Below are 13412 nucleotides of genomic sequence, written 5' to 3'. Positions count from 1 at the left end.
CTATATTAGCCAGCTTGAGTCATCACAGTTGTGTCGACATTACAAATGCTGCCCACAGGTGCGCGACGACTTTGGGGAATTCATGGCTCCGCGAGACGTGACGCTGCTCCGCCGCCACAGCCGCAACCAGCGGGGCTTCGTGCTGGCCTACTTGTCGCTGGGCATGTGTGACGTCAGCGACACGGCGCACCCCATTGGCTGGGCCGCCGGGTGGCTGTACTGTGCCTTCATCGCGGTGCACATCGTGGTGATGAACATGATGGCTGACGCCATCAACGTTAGCCTCATGGCGCAGCACCGCATGCAGCTTACCATTCTAAGAAAAAATATTAACGACTTGGCCAGTAATGGTGAGAGCGCGGTATCGTCAAAGTCACGGACGACATTCAAGGGAGCTGAACGACCGTGGAAATTGTGTACTCGAATGTACAAGACCTACCCACTGAGGACGTTCAACAATCATAATAAGAAAATGAATTCCATAATGCTGGTAGCAGAAGCTAAAAAACATCAACAGTCATCTGAATTTTCCAACAGCAACGACGTACATTATCGATTGAAAAGGATTATCATACACCATCAAACTATTATCAGGTAGGCAATTAAGCATTTTTTGGGGAAGATTATGATGAATGTCTCATCAGCTTTTAAAAGTTATATTACCAGTATCAAAAGCTACAGAATTGTGTTACTACTCTTTGATCATGTGTTCTTGTATATTCTTGGCATGTTTCATGAAGCACTTGAAGAACTGTGTCCGTAGAAACTTCTTTACAGTACAAGACCCGGTTTTTATAATGGGTTTAAGACTATAAACTAGCTGACTCAGCAGTGGAGTGAACTGCAGGAAGCAAAATCATTGGAAAAGGCAACAGCTCGTTAATGCGCATGAAACCTGATAGTCAAGGGAAGGCAGGATTCGGTTAATTGTGGACAGTGGCGTAATAAATTCCTATTGGTTGCCCTTTACAGATACAAACTGTTTTAAACCAGTAATTCCAGAATCAATAATGAATAAAAATACCACACGTTATTATGAAGGAATAAAGAACTGCGTAAATAATAGTGTTTTAAGTGAGTTACAACTTGTCAAATCACCATTAAATACAGATATTGTTTTAAAATCAAGCCACTATGATCTGGGCAGAAGGCCTTACACGCTAGGAATGGTAATAAATTAAGAATTGTTTAAAACTCTCTGCAACTTACAAATTAGGTATTGAAATATTAAAGGCAAGTCGCCACAAACACAGCAGACGGCATCAGACGCAAGAAATGGCAGTAAATAAGGTTTTAAGGCTTACGGCTAAAATACAAACACCAAATCAGAATTTTAAGGCAAACGATCACAATCACGGCTGAAGGCATTACACGCCAGGAACGTCAATGACATAAAAAAATTTAGAAACCTGCTGTAAAACAGCAAATACAATACCAAAGGTTAATAATAAAAAAAAAACAAGCAACTGATCACAAAATGGATGAAATAACATGATGGTAAACTTTGTAACACAACCCTTAATATCCACTAAACACTACACTGCTAGATTTATTCCAGAAGGCCACCAGGTCTATTGACGTATATAGCCTTTAATGTAGGCATTACAAGGTATTGTAATAAATAATACGATAATAAAACGCAAGGACAAGTACATAAGTTCCTTAAAGGGTACTGAGGCAGAATATACCCGCTGAAGGCGTAGACTGAAGGAGCGTTACACTACACTACTGGCCATCAGACCTCCTTTTGGAATACATATGTATTACAAGAACCAAGGGGCCACAGATGATGCTCCAGGAATCGACCTCTGAGAAGGTCTGGCAACAAATACTTTTGCGAGCTATGAGAAGGGCTGCCAAGTGTTGCATTCACTTCACAAGATGGTAGCTCAGATTAGTGGCAGTCTAACGAATGACTAATGATAATCTTGCTGAAGCTACCTGACGTCCGATCAACCAAATGCAACGATGGAACGATAAACCAAAGCCGGGACCAGAATACGTCCCCGGAACTACCACCAGAGTAGAATAATTACCAGCCGGCCTACAATCAAGAAAGCTGTCAAAACTACGCGCCTTACCGGACAGCAGCAGCAAGGCGAGGAAACGTACACTGCTGTTACATACAGTTACCCCCAGGGCAGGTAACTGGGGCGTTAGCGGAAACCAGGCAAGTAAAATTACCGCTGGTTGAACTTAACAATTTGTAAGAAGTTGAACGCAGCAAATAGTATTAAGAAGTCGAGGAAAGTTAATCAGATCCGCCTTCCCCAAGCACTCCACTCGCTGCTCTTCGCCTCGGCAACACTACGAGCAGCAACACGAACCCAAGTCACTGGAGAATCGCGAGATGTCACAATGGTGGTTTCTCTACTTGGATTGAAATGCACTCATCCTAAAAAACTTGCTGGATCCGGTTTACGATGAGGTCGTGCACCCTTGTGACTACAGCCCTTCCATCAAGGAGACCATGCGTGCCACCAGCGGTCCGGCATGTTCTGGCACTGCGTGGACCTGGCTCCTCCTGAGTCCCAAACCGAACTCGCACACTCACACGACCCGGGAAAGCAACGACGTCGCCCCAATGATAGGGCACCACTTACAACATGCCGATAACCGCCTCCGCTCCCACTAGCGGACAGGACATGCTTGATAAACCGAGTGGCGCCAGTCAACACGAGAAGAAGACCAACAACCGCAACCATGCCAACTAAACGATACCGTCTGGCCTCCAAAAGGGGGCGCAAACCTACAAACAGCACCAACGCGAGCCACAGCATGGCTCAGTATAATATAATAGTGTGAATTTACACTCATCATAGTGGACTGCCCTACAAGTCTGCAAGGAATGGTCAATGTGAATTTACACTTACGATGTGCTCACTGAAAGAAAGATTAGTCACCCCTGTCTCCTGTCCTTAATACATCACAGTGGCCACATTGGAGCTATGGTAGATGGTGTAGAGTTCGTACGATGCCATCATGTTACCCCCCTTCCCTCTCCAACTCTAACATAAATCATGGCAGTACGTAAGTATGTGTAGTCCGTTGTATGGAATCAATGTAATCGGAAGAAAGGAGGGAGTAGCTATGGTGTCTGGATGTGCCCGTAACCACACCGTGAATGAAGGTTCCCTCTCTGTTGGTGTATCATGGTGCACTGCCCTACATGTGTACATGGAATGGTCAACCACACGCAGCTGTGTAACATGGCATATACCAGTTTTTGTAAAAAGAACCTAAGCGACTGGAAACATCACACCTGCCTAATGACAATTGGGTTCAAACGTGATAGGAATTTCCGCTGACAATATCTGCAGGTCTATCCAAAACAATTTCCAAAAGAACATTTCGAAGAGAACTGCATACGTTTCACAGTTAGAGCTGGGTACCTCGCAAAAGGCCAATGCTTAAAGCAGCATATAATGCTTGCACGTCATCGGTGGACCAAACTACTCAGAAGTCAGTCAGTAGCCGACTGGACGAGCTTAATGTGGTCTGAAAGGGGGAAATTTTCTATCTTTTCAAACGATGCAAGGAGTCAACGATAACGAAGGCCCAATAAACTTTGATGATAAAGGACATTATGACTGGTACCATCAAAGCAGCTGCCGCAGATATCTTGGCATATGTCTTGAGGCAATAGCCAATGAAGTGTCAACAAGAAATTGGCAGACATGGTAAATAAAATTAGATGCAACACCAAATTTTACTGCTTACTTGGTGATCCTTCCAGCACCCATCTCCATAGAACACAACATCCAAAGGCCACTATGCTGGTTTGTCATGTTGCCTTAACAGTACATAGAACACTATCTAAACCTCAACGACCCAAGGCAAAAACGCAAACCTCTCTCACAGAAAACTGGAACTATAGTGTTGTTAAGACCTTAATCAACACATGGGGGGGGGGGGGGGGGAGACTGTAAAGATAGAACTGCAAGCCGACATAAGTACACCAAGACCTTTAAAATGTGTTGTCATACTTTTCAGAATTACGCTAAGTATACAAGAGCCGCAATAAAATGCATATCTTCTTTTCTTTTTTTTAAAAAAAATGATTTAGGACGTTTCAACGAAGAGCAGCAAGTTAAATCACCTAGGGGACATACATTTCCCGCTAACAGGAAATCCATTTGGACGAATCTACACCAGTAACATTCTATGAAAGATGGAAACTTCCTGTGCTACATGATCGTTAAAGAAAATATTCCAATTAAGGAAAAATAGGAACTGGTACTGATATCAGTGACCACGACCATGAGGTGGTTATACCAACAATGTGGATCAAAACTCCAAAGGGAACAAGAACCAGTAGAAAGAATTATCTGGTAAGCAAACTAGGCCAAGAAGCAGTAGTGTCAAATCTCAGTGAGAAAGTTGAAACTTTTAGCGCAGAACAGGAGGATGTAGAGGAACTATTACTCAAGTATATAGGAATAGCTGAACTAGCGCTGAATAGATATGTACACAGGAGGACAGAATCGGAGTTATCTTCAGTGGTATACAGTCACTGTAAAGAAAATCCTGAGGGAATCCAATGCGTGGCCCCTACAGTGACTACCGTAGCAGAGTATTGTCGAAGGATGTTTCACAAAACCCAAAGGCTGTTAGTGGCACCAAACGTAGTGTGTAATCACTCATGGTCAAGACAAGAACTGAAATTGAGAAACCACAGGGTAGATGCAGAAATACTTAACTCAGGTTTCAAATGTTCCTTTAGAAAGGAAAGCGCAGGAATACCGTCTCATTTTTATCCTCGTACGACTGAAAAATGAGTGAATCCTCGTAGATATTACTGTCAGAAAGGTTGAAAAACAGCTGAAATGGTACAGACTGAACAGAGCCACAAGTCTCAGTGCTATCTCTATCAGAATCCATACCCACTTCGTTGTGGTGCTAGCACCTCTGTTAACTATAACCTGTTGCAGATACTCTGACAAGAAACCGTTCCCAATACCTGGAAGAAAGCGCAGGCCACACCTGTGCACAAGAAGGGTAGCTGAAATGATCCACAGAACCACCGTCCAATATCTTTGTCATCGATTCATTGTAGAATATTAGAATATACTGGGAAGTCAAATTTAATGAGACACCTCGAACAAAACCACCTCTCCATGCTAACCAGCGTAGATTTCGAAAACATATATAATGTGAAACCCAACTCATCCTTTTCTCACGCGATATCTTGAAACTCATGGATCATGGCAGTCACGTAGATGCATAATTTATCGATATACGAAAACCATTTGACTCATAACCAAATCTACGCTCATTATCAAAAGCATGATCGCGTGGGGTATCAGAGAAATGTGTGACTGAATTGAGGATCTCTTGCTGGGGAGGACGACGCATGTTATTGTGGATGTAAAGTCATCAACAGACACAGAAGGAATTTCGGTTTTACTGCAGGGAATTGTGGTGGATGGCTTACTGTTCATGTTCTATATTAATGGCTTTGCGGACAATGTTAATAGTAACCTCATGTTTGTCACTTATGATGTAGTTATCTGCACTGAAGTACAGTCTGAACGAAGCTGCAAAAATATTCAGTCAGGGCTTGATAAGATTTCAAAGTAGTGCCATGATTGGTAACTTGTTTTAAAGTTCAGAAATATAAAATTTTACCCTTCCAAAACCGGAAAACATAGTATCTTATGAATATTATATGAGTGAGTCATAGCTGGAACCTGTAAAATCGTGCAAATAACTGGGTGTAACACATATTAGGGACATGAAATGTAATGATCACAAAGACTCAGTTGTGGGTAAAACTGGTGGCAGACTTCCGTTTATTGGTGAAATACTAGAGAAATGCAATCAGTCTACTAACGCGATTGCTTACAAATCAAACGTGCAGCCAATCGTAGAATATGCAGGGCCTGTACCTAATATGATTAGCAGTGAATACTGACCGTATACAGAGAAAGGTAGCACAAATAATTACAAGTTTGTGTGACCTGCAGGAGAATGTCAGAGATATGTTGAAAGAACTAAACCGACAGAAACCTGAAGGCAGATGGAGACTACCGTGAGAAAGTAAACTAATGAAGTTGCAACAACTGGCCTCAAATGATGATTCTAGGAACGTACTAGAACCCCTACTTACCGCTCCACAAGGATCTTCAGGACAAGATCAGATTAATTACAGTAAGCACAGAGGCATTTAAACATTCATTCCTCCCGCACTCCGTTGGGTTATGGAACGGGGAAAAACCATGATAAACGGTGCAATGGGACTATCTTCTGCCATGCACTTCACAGTATTTGGAGATTGTAAATTAAATGTAGATGCATACAATTCCATCTCAACACAAGTCTCTCATGTGACCTCGTCACTTACAGAACCGTTTTGAGATCGGGTCTTACATTGTAACGACAGTTGCGAACGTAAAATGCGCAACCCCAAGTAACATCGCCCTGGTGTAAATGGTGAGACCGTAAAACATGCGATACCCACAATCCATAAATAACGCAGCAATTTAGAAGATCGGACGCGTGGCTACTTAGATAATTCATAGTATAACTGCCATTCTCAACGATTATTAATCATTCACAGAATTAGCACATCGAACATAAAGATTCCATAACAACTATGCAGAAATATTTACGAACTGCGTGAACATAGTGACAACATCACCATAACAAAGAACACGAAAAAAGGAAGGGAAAAAAGATAATGTTCAAAAAAGTGTGAAATATCCCTAAGCTTGCACACTACGTAACATAAATTATCCTAAGGACAAACACATACATCCATGTCTGAGGGAGGACTCGAACCTCCGCCAAGATCAGCCCCACAGTCCAGGACTGCAGCGCATTTAGACCGCTCGGCTAATCCCGCGCGGCATTTGGCCAATGACGTAACAATTTTTTTGTGTGACTAGCATGGCCGAATAGTACTGTCGTTGGAGTTGGATATGTGAGGTAGTGGCACTGACCCTTCGCAGCATTTAAGTATCATGAACTACAAATGCAATTAGTCATCTACAACACTCATGCAACTGGTATTACAGGAGGCCTTGGCGTAAATGTGACAAATTAAAATGGCATTCGATCACGGAGGTAAACATTACAAACAACACTTTGTTTTAATTGTGTCAATGACATATTAGGGACGGTATAGCCACCATTGTTGTGCCCCTCTCATCCCTTTCTTCCTCCTCTCCATCATAGCTTCGAATTTTACCATTCTATTTCTCTTCCTGTAACCTATCTACCTCTTCTATATCTCTTTCACCCCATTCTATCGTCTTATGTCTCTGCTTGATGAGAATAACTCACAAGCTGCAAGAATATAACGAGAAAATTTCCAACTAGCAATAGGACTGACATTCATAAAAGAAAGATATGTTTACTTTCATATACATAGTCATTACTATTATTATTATTATTATTATTAGTATTCTTGATTGTTATAATTATTTTTTGATTGTTATAATTATCATTGTACTACTTTTATAATCTCTATTTTTTTTCTTTAACATTAATACTGTATAACATGTTATATGTCCTTAATGTTCTGTAGAAACTGAAATTTGTTGAATCTGAGTATGCCTGGTTAGGTGTAAGAGAGGGCCTGAAGGCCCTAATCTTGCCAGATAAAATAAATGCATAAATAAATAAACATCAGTAAAAAATCTCAGTCTAGATGTTCATAAAAAACAGAATCAAAATGTAAATGTAATGCATTCAACATGAACACATACAAAAATTGTAATTTTGATAGAAGTGGAATGAATTTGAAAGAGTAGTTAAGCAACGTTCATCTATAATACTTTTACATTAAACAGAAATTTTCATAAAAACTGCACTAAAATAACCAAACACATCTGTATACGATTAAACCCCTGGGAACATTATAGAGCCTACAAAAAAATACAAATGAGAATTAATGTCATAGCATTAACAGGAAACATAAAACCAATGTCTATTGTGGTCAGTTCTTAAATCCCATTATACCACAAGCGAATACTCAAAATGAGATTAGAATAAGGTAGGATAACTCTCATGTACTAATTCCATTAAAATTATCATCAATATATAAAAATTGAATTTAGATTAATAAATAGCAGTTTTGCTAATAAGTTTCTCACAGACAAAAACATGATTGGCAAAATCTCACATCAGCGATTTAAATCTTTTGTTGGGTAAGTTAAAGTGGAATTACAGAAAACAGCTAAATGAACCCAGCAATCAACAAGAGCACTTTGAAAACATCAAGGTAACCTCATTGCTATTGGCATAGTGGCATTACAGTTCTGAATATAAATAAATATAAATGTTGAGATTCGACTGGAAGTAAGTTGAGACTTAAAGTCAAAACTAAGCTCTTCGTGATGCTAAACTTAGGTACATAGACCTCACATTTCTTTGTTAACTTCAGTTCAACACTATTACGGTAGATAATATGTAACGACTAAGAATATATGTCAATCTATCTTTCAGTAGCAATAAATTGTTATCTTTAAAATAATGTTTAACTGTTATTTTGTGGAACATATTGCCACAGTCTCTCTTATTATGTATTTCGTCATCGAAGATCAATGATTTGACACTAAGATGTGCAAATGACAGTTTAGATGACTGATAAGACATCGATAACTAAATGGAAACTGGACAGTATAATTGATTTTGCTGTCGTGCTTGACCTGTACTTTTTATGAACGATGATTAACAAGATCCAGCAAATCACAACAGTGAAAGTAACTGAACACGCCTCAGAAAGATAGCTGTTTCATACGAAAAAAGTGAGTAATTTTTTAAAAATTTATGTGTGGACAGCATATCAACAATCGAAGTGAATGTCATCTCATATTACGTTATCCTTCTTTTTGTGCACAGGATGACCACAGCAGATGATAAGGTTGTGTGTACTGTAGCCAAATACTTTTCTTTTGCCATTGTAGCCTGGAGATGGGGTTTGGACATTGAAAGAGGTTGCTTCGTTAAATCATTTGACTAATTCTATAAGATTTTCGACTGACAGAGGTCTCTGGAGAATCTTATAGAGGTTTTGAAACAGTTACGGTCGATTAACAGTCAATACAGCTTTAAATCGAATTATACTGTTGAAATATTGTGCTGCATGTGAAGAGAAGTGATAAAATCAGTGGGCAGTGTTAGCAACTCGACAGAGATGGGGTACATGGAGCAGTGACAGCTGGTGAGTGCGACTGGCTTCTCAGTAAGAGGACAATCCTTAACAGTACTGTAACGCTAGTAGCATCACATTATTGTCTCTAAAGACAACAAGCTGCACACAGCAAACTAATTCAGATACCTTGGTTAAGGAGTACTGGGTGCTTGAATGGATTGTGCCAGCACCGCAGAATACCTACATTGCTAAGACTCAAACTGAAAGTCAGATCTGTTGCTTCTATATCAGATGTCCATAGAAAACACGATGACTGGGAATGTTATTAGAAATACGTTATATCTGCGTACCACAGTCGAATCCATGAGTCCACTGTGCATTCTCCATTACGAATTTGTGTACAACCGAAAAATTTGTTCACCATTGGAATTAAAATATATTATTTGTAGGTATTGAGTGTGTTCCGCCCCCATGAACCATGGACATTGCCGTTGGTGGGGAGGCTTGCGTGCCTCAGCGATACAGATAGCCGTACCGTAGGTGCAACCACAACGGAGGGGTATCTGTTGAGAGGCCAGACAAACGTGTGGTTCCTGAAGAGGGGCAGCAGCCTTTTCAGTAGTTGCAAGGGCAACAGTCTGGATGATTGACTGATCTGGCCTTGTAACAATAACCAAAACGGCCTTGCTGTGCTGGTACTGCGAACGGCTGAAAGCAAGGGGAAACTACAGCCGTAATTTTTCCCGAGGGCATGCAGCTTTACTGTATGATTACATGATGATGGCGTCCTCTTGGGTAAAATATTCCGGAGGTAAAATAGTCCCCCATTCGGATCTCCGGGCGGGGACTACTCAAGAGGATGTCGTTATCAGGAGAAAGAAAACTGGCGTTCTACGGATCGGAGCGTGGAATGTCAGATCCCTCAATCGGGCAGGTAGGCTAGAAAATTTAAAAAGGGAAATGGATAGGTTGAAGTTAGATATAGTGGGAATTAGTGAAGTTCGGTGGCAGGAGGAACAAGACTTCTGGTCAGGTGACTACAGGGTTATAAACACAAAATCAAATAGGGGGAATGCAGGAGTAGGTTTAATAATGAATAGGAAAATAGGAATGTGGGTAAGCTACTACAAACAGTATAGTGAACGCATTATTGTGGCCAAGATAGATACGAAGCCCACACCTACTACAGTAGTACAAGTTTATATGCCAACTAGCTCTGCAGATGACGAAGAAATTGAAGAAATGTATGATGAAATAAAAGAAATTATTCAGATTGTGAAGGGAGATGAAAATTTAACAGTCATGGGTGACTGGATTTCGAGTGTAGGAAAAGGGAGAGAAGGAAACATAGTAGGTAAATATGGATTGGGGGACAGAAATGAAAGAGGAAGCCGCCTGGTAGAATTTTGCACAGAGCACAACATAATCATAACTAACACTTGGTTTAAGAATCATGAAAGAAGGTTGTATACATGGAAGAACCCTGGAGATACTAAAAGGTATCACATCTGTCAAGAAGTATTGGAGGGCAGCGTGGAGGGTAAAAATCGTAGAGGGAGACCAAGAGATGAATACACTAAGCAGATTCAGAAGGATGTAGGTTGCAGTAGGTACTGGGAGATGAAAAAGCTTGCACAGGATAGAGTAGCATGGAGAGCTGCATCAAACCAGTCTCAGGACTGAAGACCACAACAACAACATTGAGTCTGTTTAAGTCAATGGATTAATACTGAGGTTTAAGACTGCAAGATGGAAAGTACAACACAGTAATTTAAGGTCAGTATCTGGGCAAATAAAGTAATGTAGATTCTATTCTACCGCTCTGCCAACGGGGAGACTGGATTCTATTGATATATCCTGCAAGTAAAAAGTAAATAATCAAGAAATATACCCCAGCTTACAGGAGACCATATTACATTTTGTGACTTTCATCATTCGTGCCTGCTGAGTAACAAGTGTCACATCTCAGTAGTATCACAAATTTCAGTTTGTAACCCCTGAGATCCGTCCGCAGCTTCTTTGCGACAATATCATTAAGGTATATCAGTGACATAGTTGGTTTCGTCCCAACTAGTATCAAGTCTGCGAAGCACCGAAAGGTAGCAGATGTATTTCTTAAATTCAATGGCATTCTGAGGAGTTAATATGACACAGACAGCATGAAAAATGCCATCTTGGATTTGTTATGATGTGCTATGAGTATCTGATGGTAATATAATCACACATCTAATGTGAAAAAATACTTGTAATTTCTGATGTGACATAGTGTTTTGTCGACATAAGTGCATAAGTGTCAGGTGTCTCCTATCTCTGTACTGCTTGCACATCAACACTGGGACAGTGCGTTATTCCCCATTGATACTCTTTTTAGGCACTATGACAACGCCTAGAGGCTTGAGGAAAGCTGAATTACTGCTGTATCAAACTGCTGTTGAATTCTTTCTTCCATGATGGACTGCAAATGATAGAGGATTCAGTGAGGCTTCTGAGCTACAGGCTGTGCAGTCCCAATTTAAATATTGTCCACATTCAATCTGTGATTGATATATAGCCTATTCTCTGAAACAACCGCACTGATTTCTCTGGTACCAGTTACTTTAGGTTCCTGTCCAGTTCTGAGAAATGCGTTAAGTTCTCTCCCGGTTGAGTTTAGACAGTGGCTTGGTAGGTCCTTGAAGGTTTTGAAACCCAATTCGTTTCATCTCAAACTGTTCAACATCTACTGCTTCTATGTCTTGTACTCTGGCCCTGTAATATCGTTTGTGCACTTATTTCTTCTTGTGTTAGAAAAGTGTGTAAGCATATGGGAGCACACATTTTATGTGTTAATACTTTCGATTTGTGAAATACCTCTTTTCTTCATGTGTTTGGCGTCGATGTAAAAATACGCTTCTTGTTAGTGGATGGATCAAAAGCATCGTTCTTGTGGGCTCATATATCTTAGTTATTATCGAGAGAACTCATTCATTTTCCACCACGAGTATTTCAGGCGTGCAGAGTTTTAACACTACGGCACATGGTTTCAAGTGAACTTCGAGAATAAGCCTTTTCCGCTGGGTTACTCACACCTTTACTTCCCCAAATCGGTGCAACTGATCACTGAATTCGGCAGTTTACGAATAAAAGGCCACAAGTACATGAAAGTTGCCCAGAAAATCATTCCCAAGAATAACATCCAAATTCTGTACTCTCTCTCGTAAGCCCTTCCATACCCTATTTGTAATTTCCTTCACCGTTTCCCAGCAGGACATGGCATGTCTCCATTGAACTATTAGTTTCTACATCCAGTTCACTGATACGACAGCATGATGGCTTTAATGACTGGTTATGTGCGAGCGCTATAAGTAATACGCTTACTTGAGCACATTTGTCTTTTAAAATTCTTACTGTTTTCACCTTTATATTGACTTTTCCAATTACAATGGCCAACTCAATTAATCTCTGAGATGTAATGGGATTAACAAATTTTAATGGGATCTCGAATTGGCTGATACACTGGCTTTTCTCTCATTTTCCAATCAGTACCTTCCATTATCTCGATACCCTCGGATTTCTCTGTGCCCTCTGTTTCACATCCTCCCTGAATGGCGACAATTGCTTTGGAATGAAATCATCAAGAGTTGCCAGAATGCTTTAGTTTTCGATCAGATGACAGTTCACGTTTTGATTCCATCTGTTGCTGTTGTTCCAGATGCTTAAGAACCAGGGCTACTATCTGATGATGCAAAGCTTTAACTGGAACACTACTGCTCTTCCTTGCAGCACCTTACATTCTGGAGCAGTTATCAACCCTTATGTCCTCTAAACTTTGTGACAAGCTATGCACAACAAAGATGAAACAAAAACATTTCAGACTTGGGCTTTGCGCGTCAGAATATGTCGACATAAAAATACCGCTGTCTTCTCCAATTGCGCCAGTCCAGTCGTTCTGACTGGCGAAACAGAAAAGTCATGGAACAAACATCGGTCACAGGTCCCGAGATGAAAACCAACAGGCACTGCGTCTTTTCACTCTCAGAACTAACCGCCTCTTGTGTGCAGAGGTGGCTTCATTTATTTCAGATACGGGACTTCCACATTTTCAATGACACATGTTCCTATAAAAGTATTAATTATTAGTTCTGTAGAGGAATATTTTAAGGCCCATCTCGTTCTCTGTTTACTGATTTACAACTACGGATGTGTTTTCTTTGCGTTTCATGTTGACAGAAACGTTGAGTAGCTGCAGCAGTGTCTCGGAGGCATGTTACTGGGACAGAGCCTCGCACTTGGTGTTTCCACCTGTATTCTGCTGTTCCAAGTCGGACTGGTGAGT

At 40.6% G+C, this 13412-nt stretch overlaps 1 protein-coding gene across 1 annotated transcript in view; it reads left to right on the top strand.

Annotated features, from left to right (window-relative positions):
- LOC124620132 overlaps window positions 1-13412 on the top strand; it is an 81195-nt gene that overhangs the window by 5407 nt on the left and 62376 nt on the right. The window contains exon 2 of the mRNA XM_047146802.1: window positions 59-277. Coding sequence (XP_047002758.1) covers window positions 59-277 — 219 coding nt within the window. The remainder of the gene's footprint in view (window positions 1-58; window positions 278-13412) is intronic.

The sequence above is a fragment of the Schistocerca americana genome, chromosome 6 (assembly GCF_021461395.2).
Source record: "Schistocerca americana isolate TAMUIC-IGC-003095 chromosome 6, iqSchAmer2.1, whole genome shotgun sequence".
Classification (NCBI taxonomy): Eukaryota; Metazoa; Arthropoda; class Insecta; order Orthoptera; family Acrididae; genus Schistocerca; species Schistocerca americana.
Note: the sequence above shows the minus strand (reverse complement) of the source record. Positions and strands in the feature narration are given on the sequence as shown.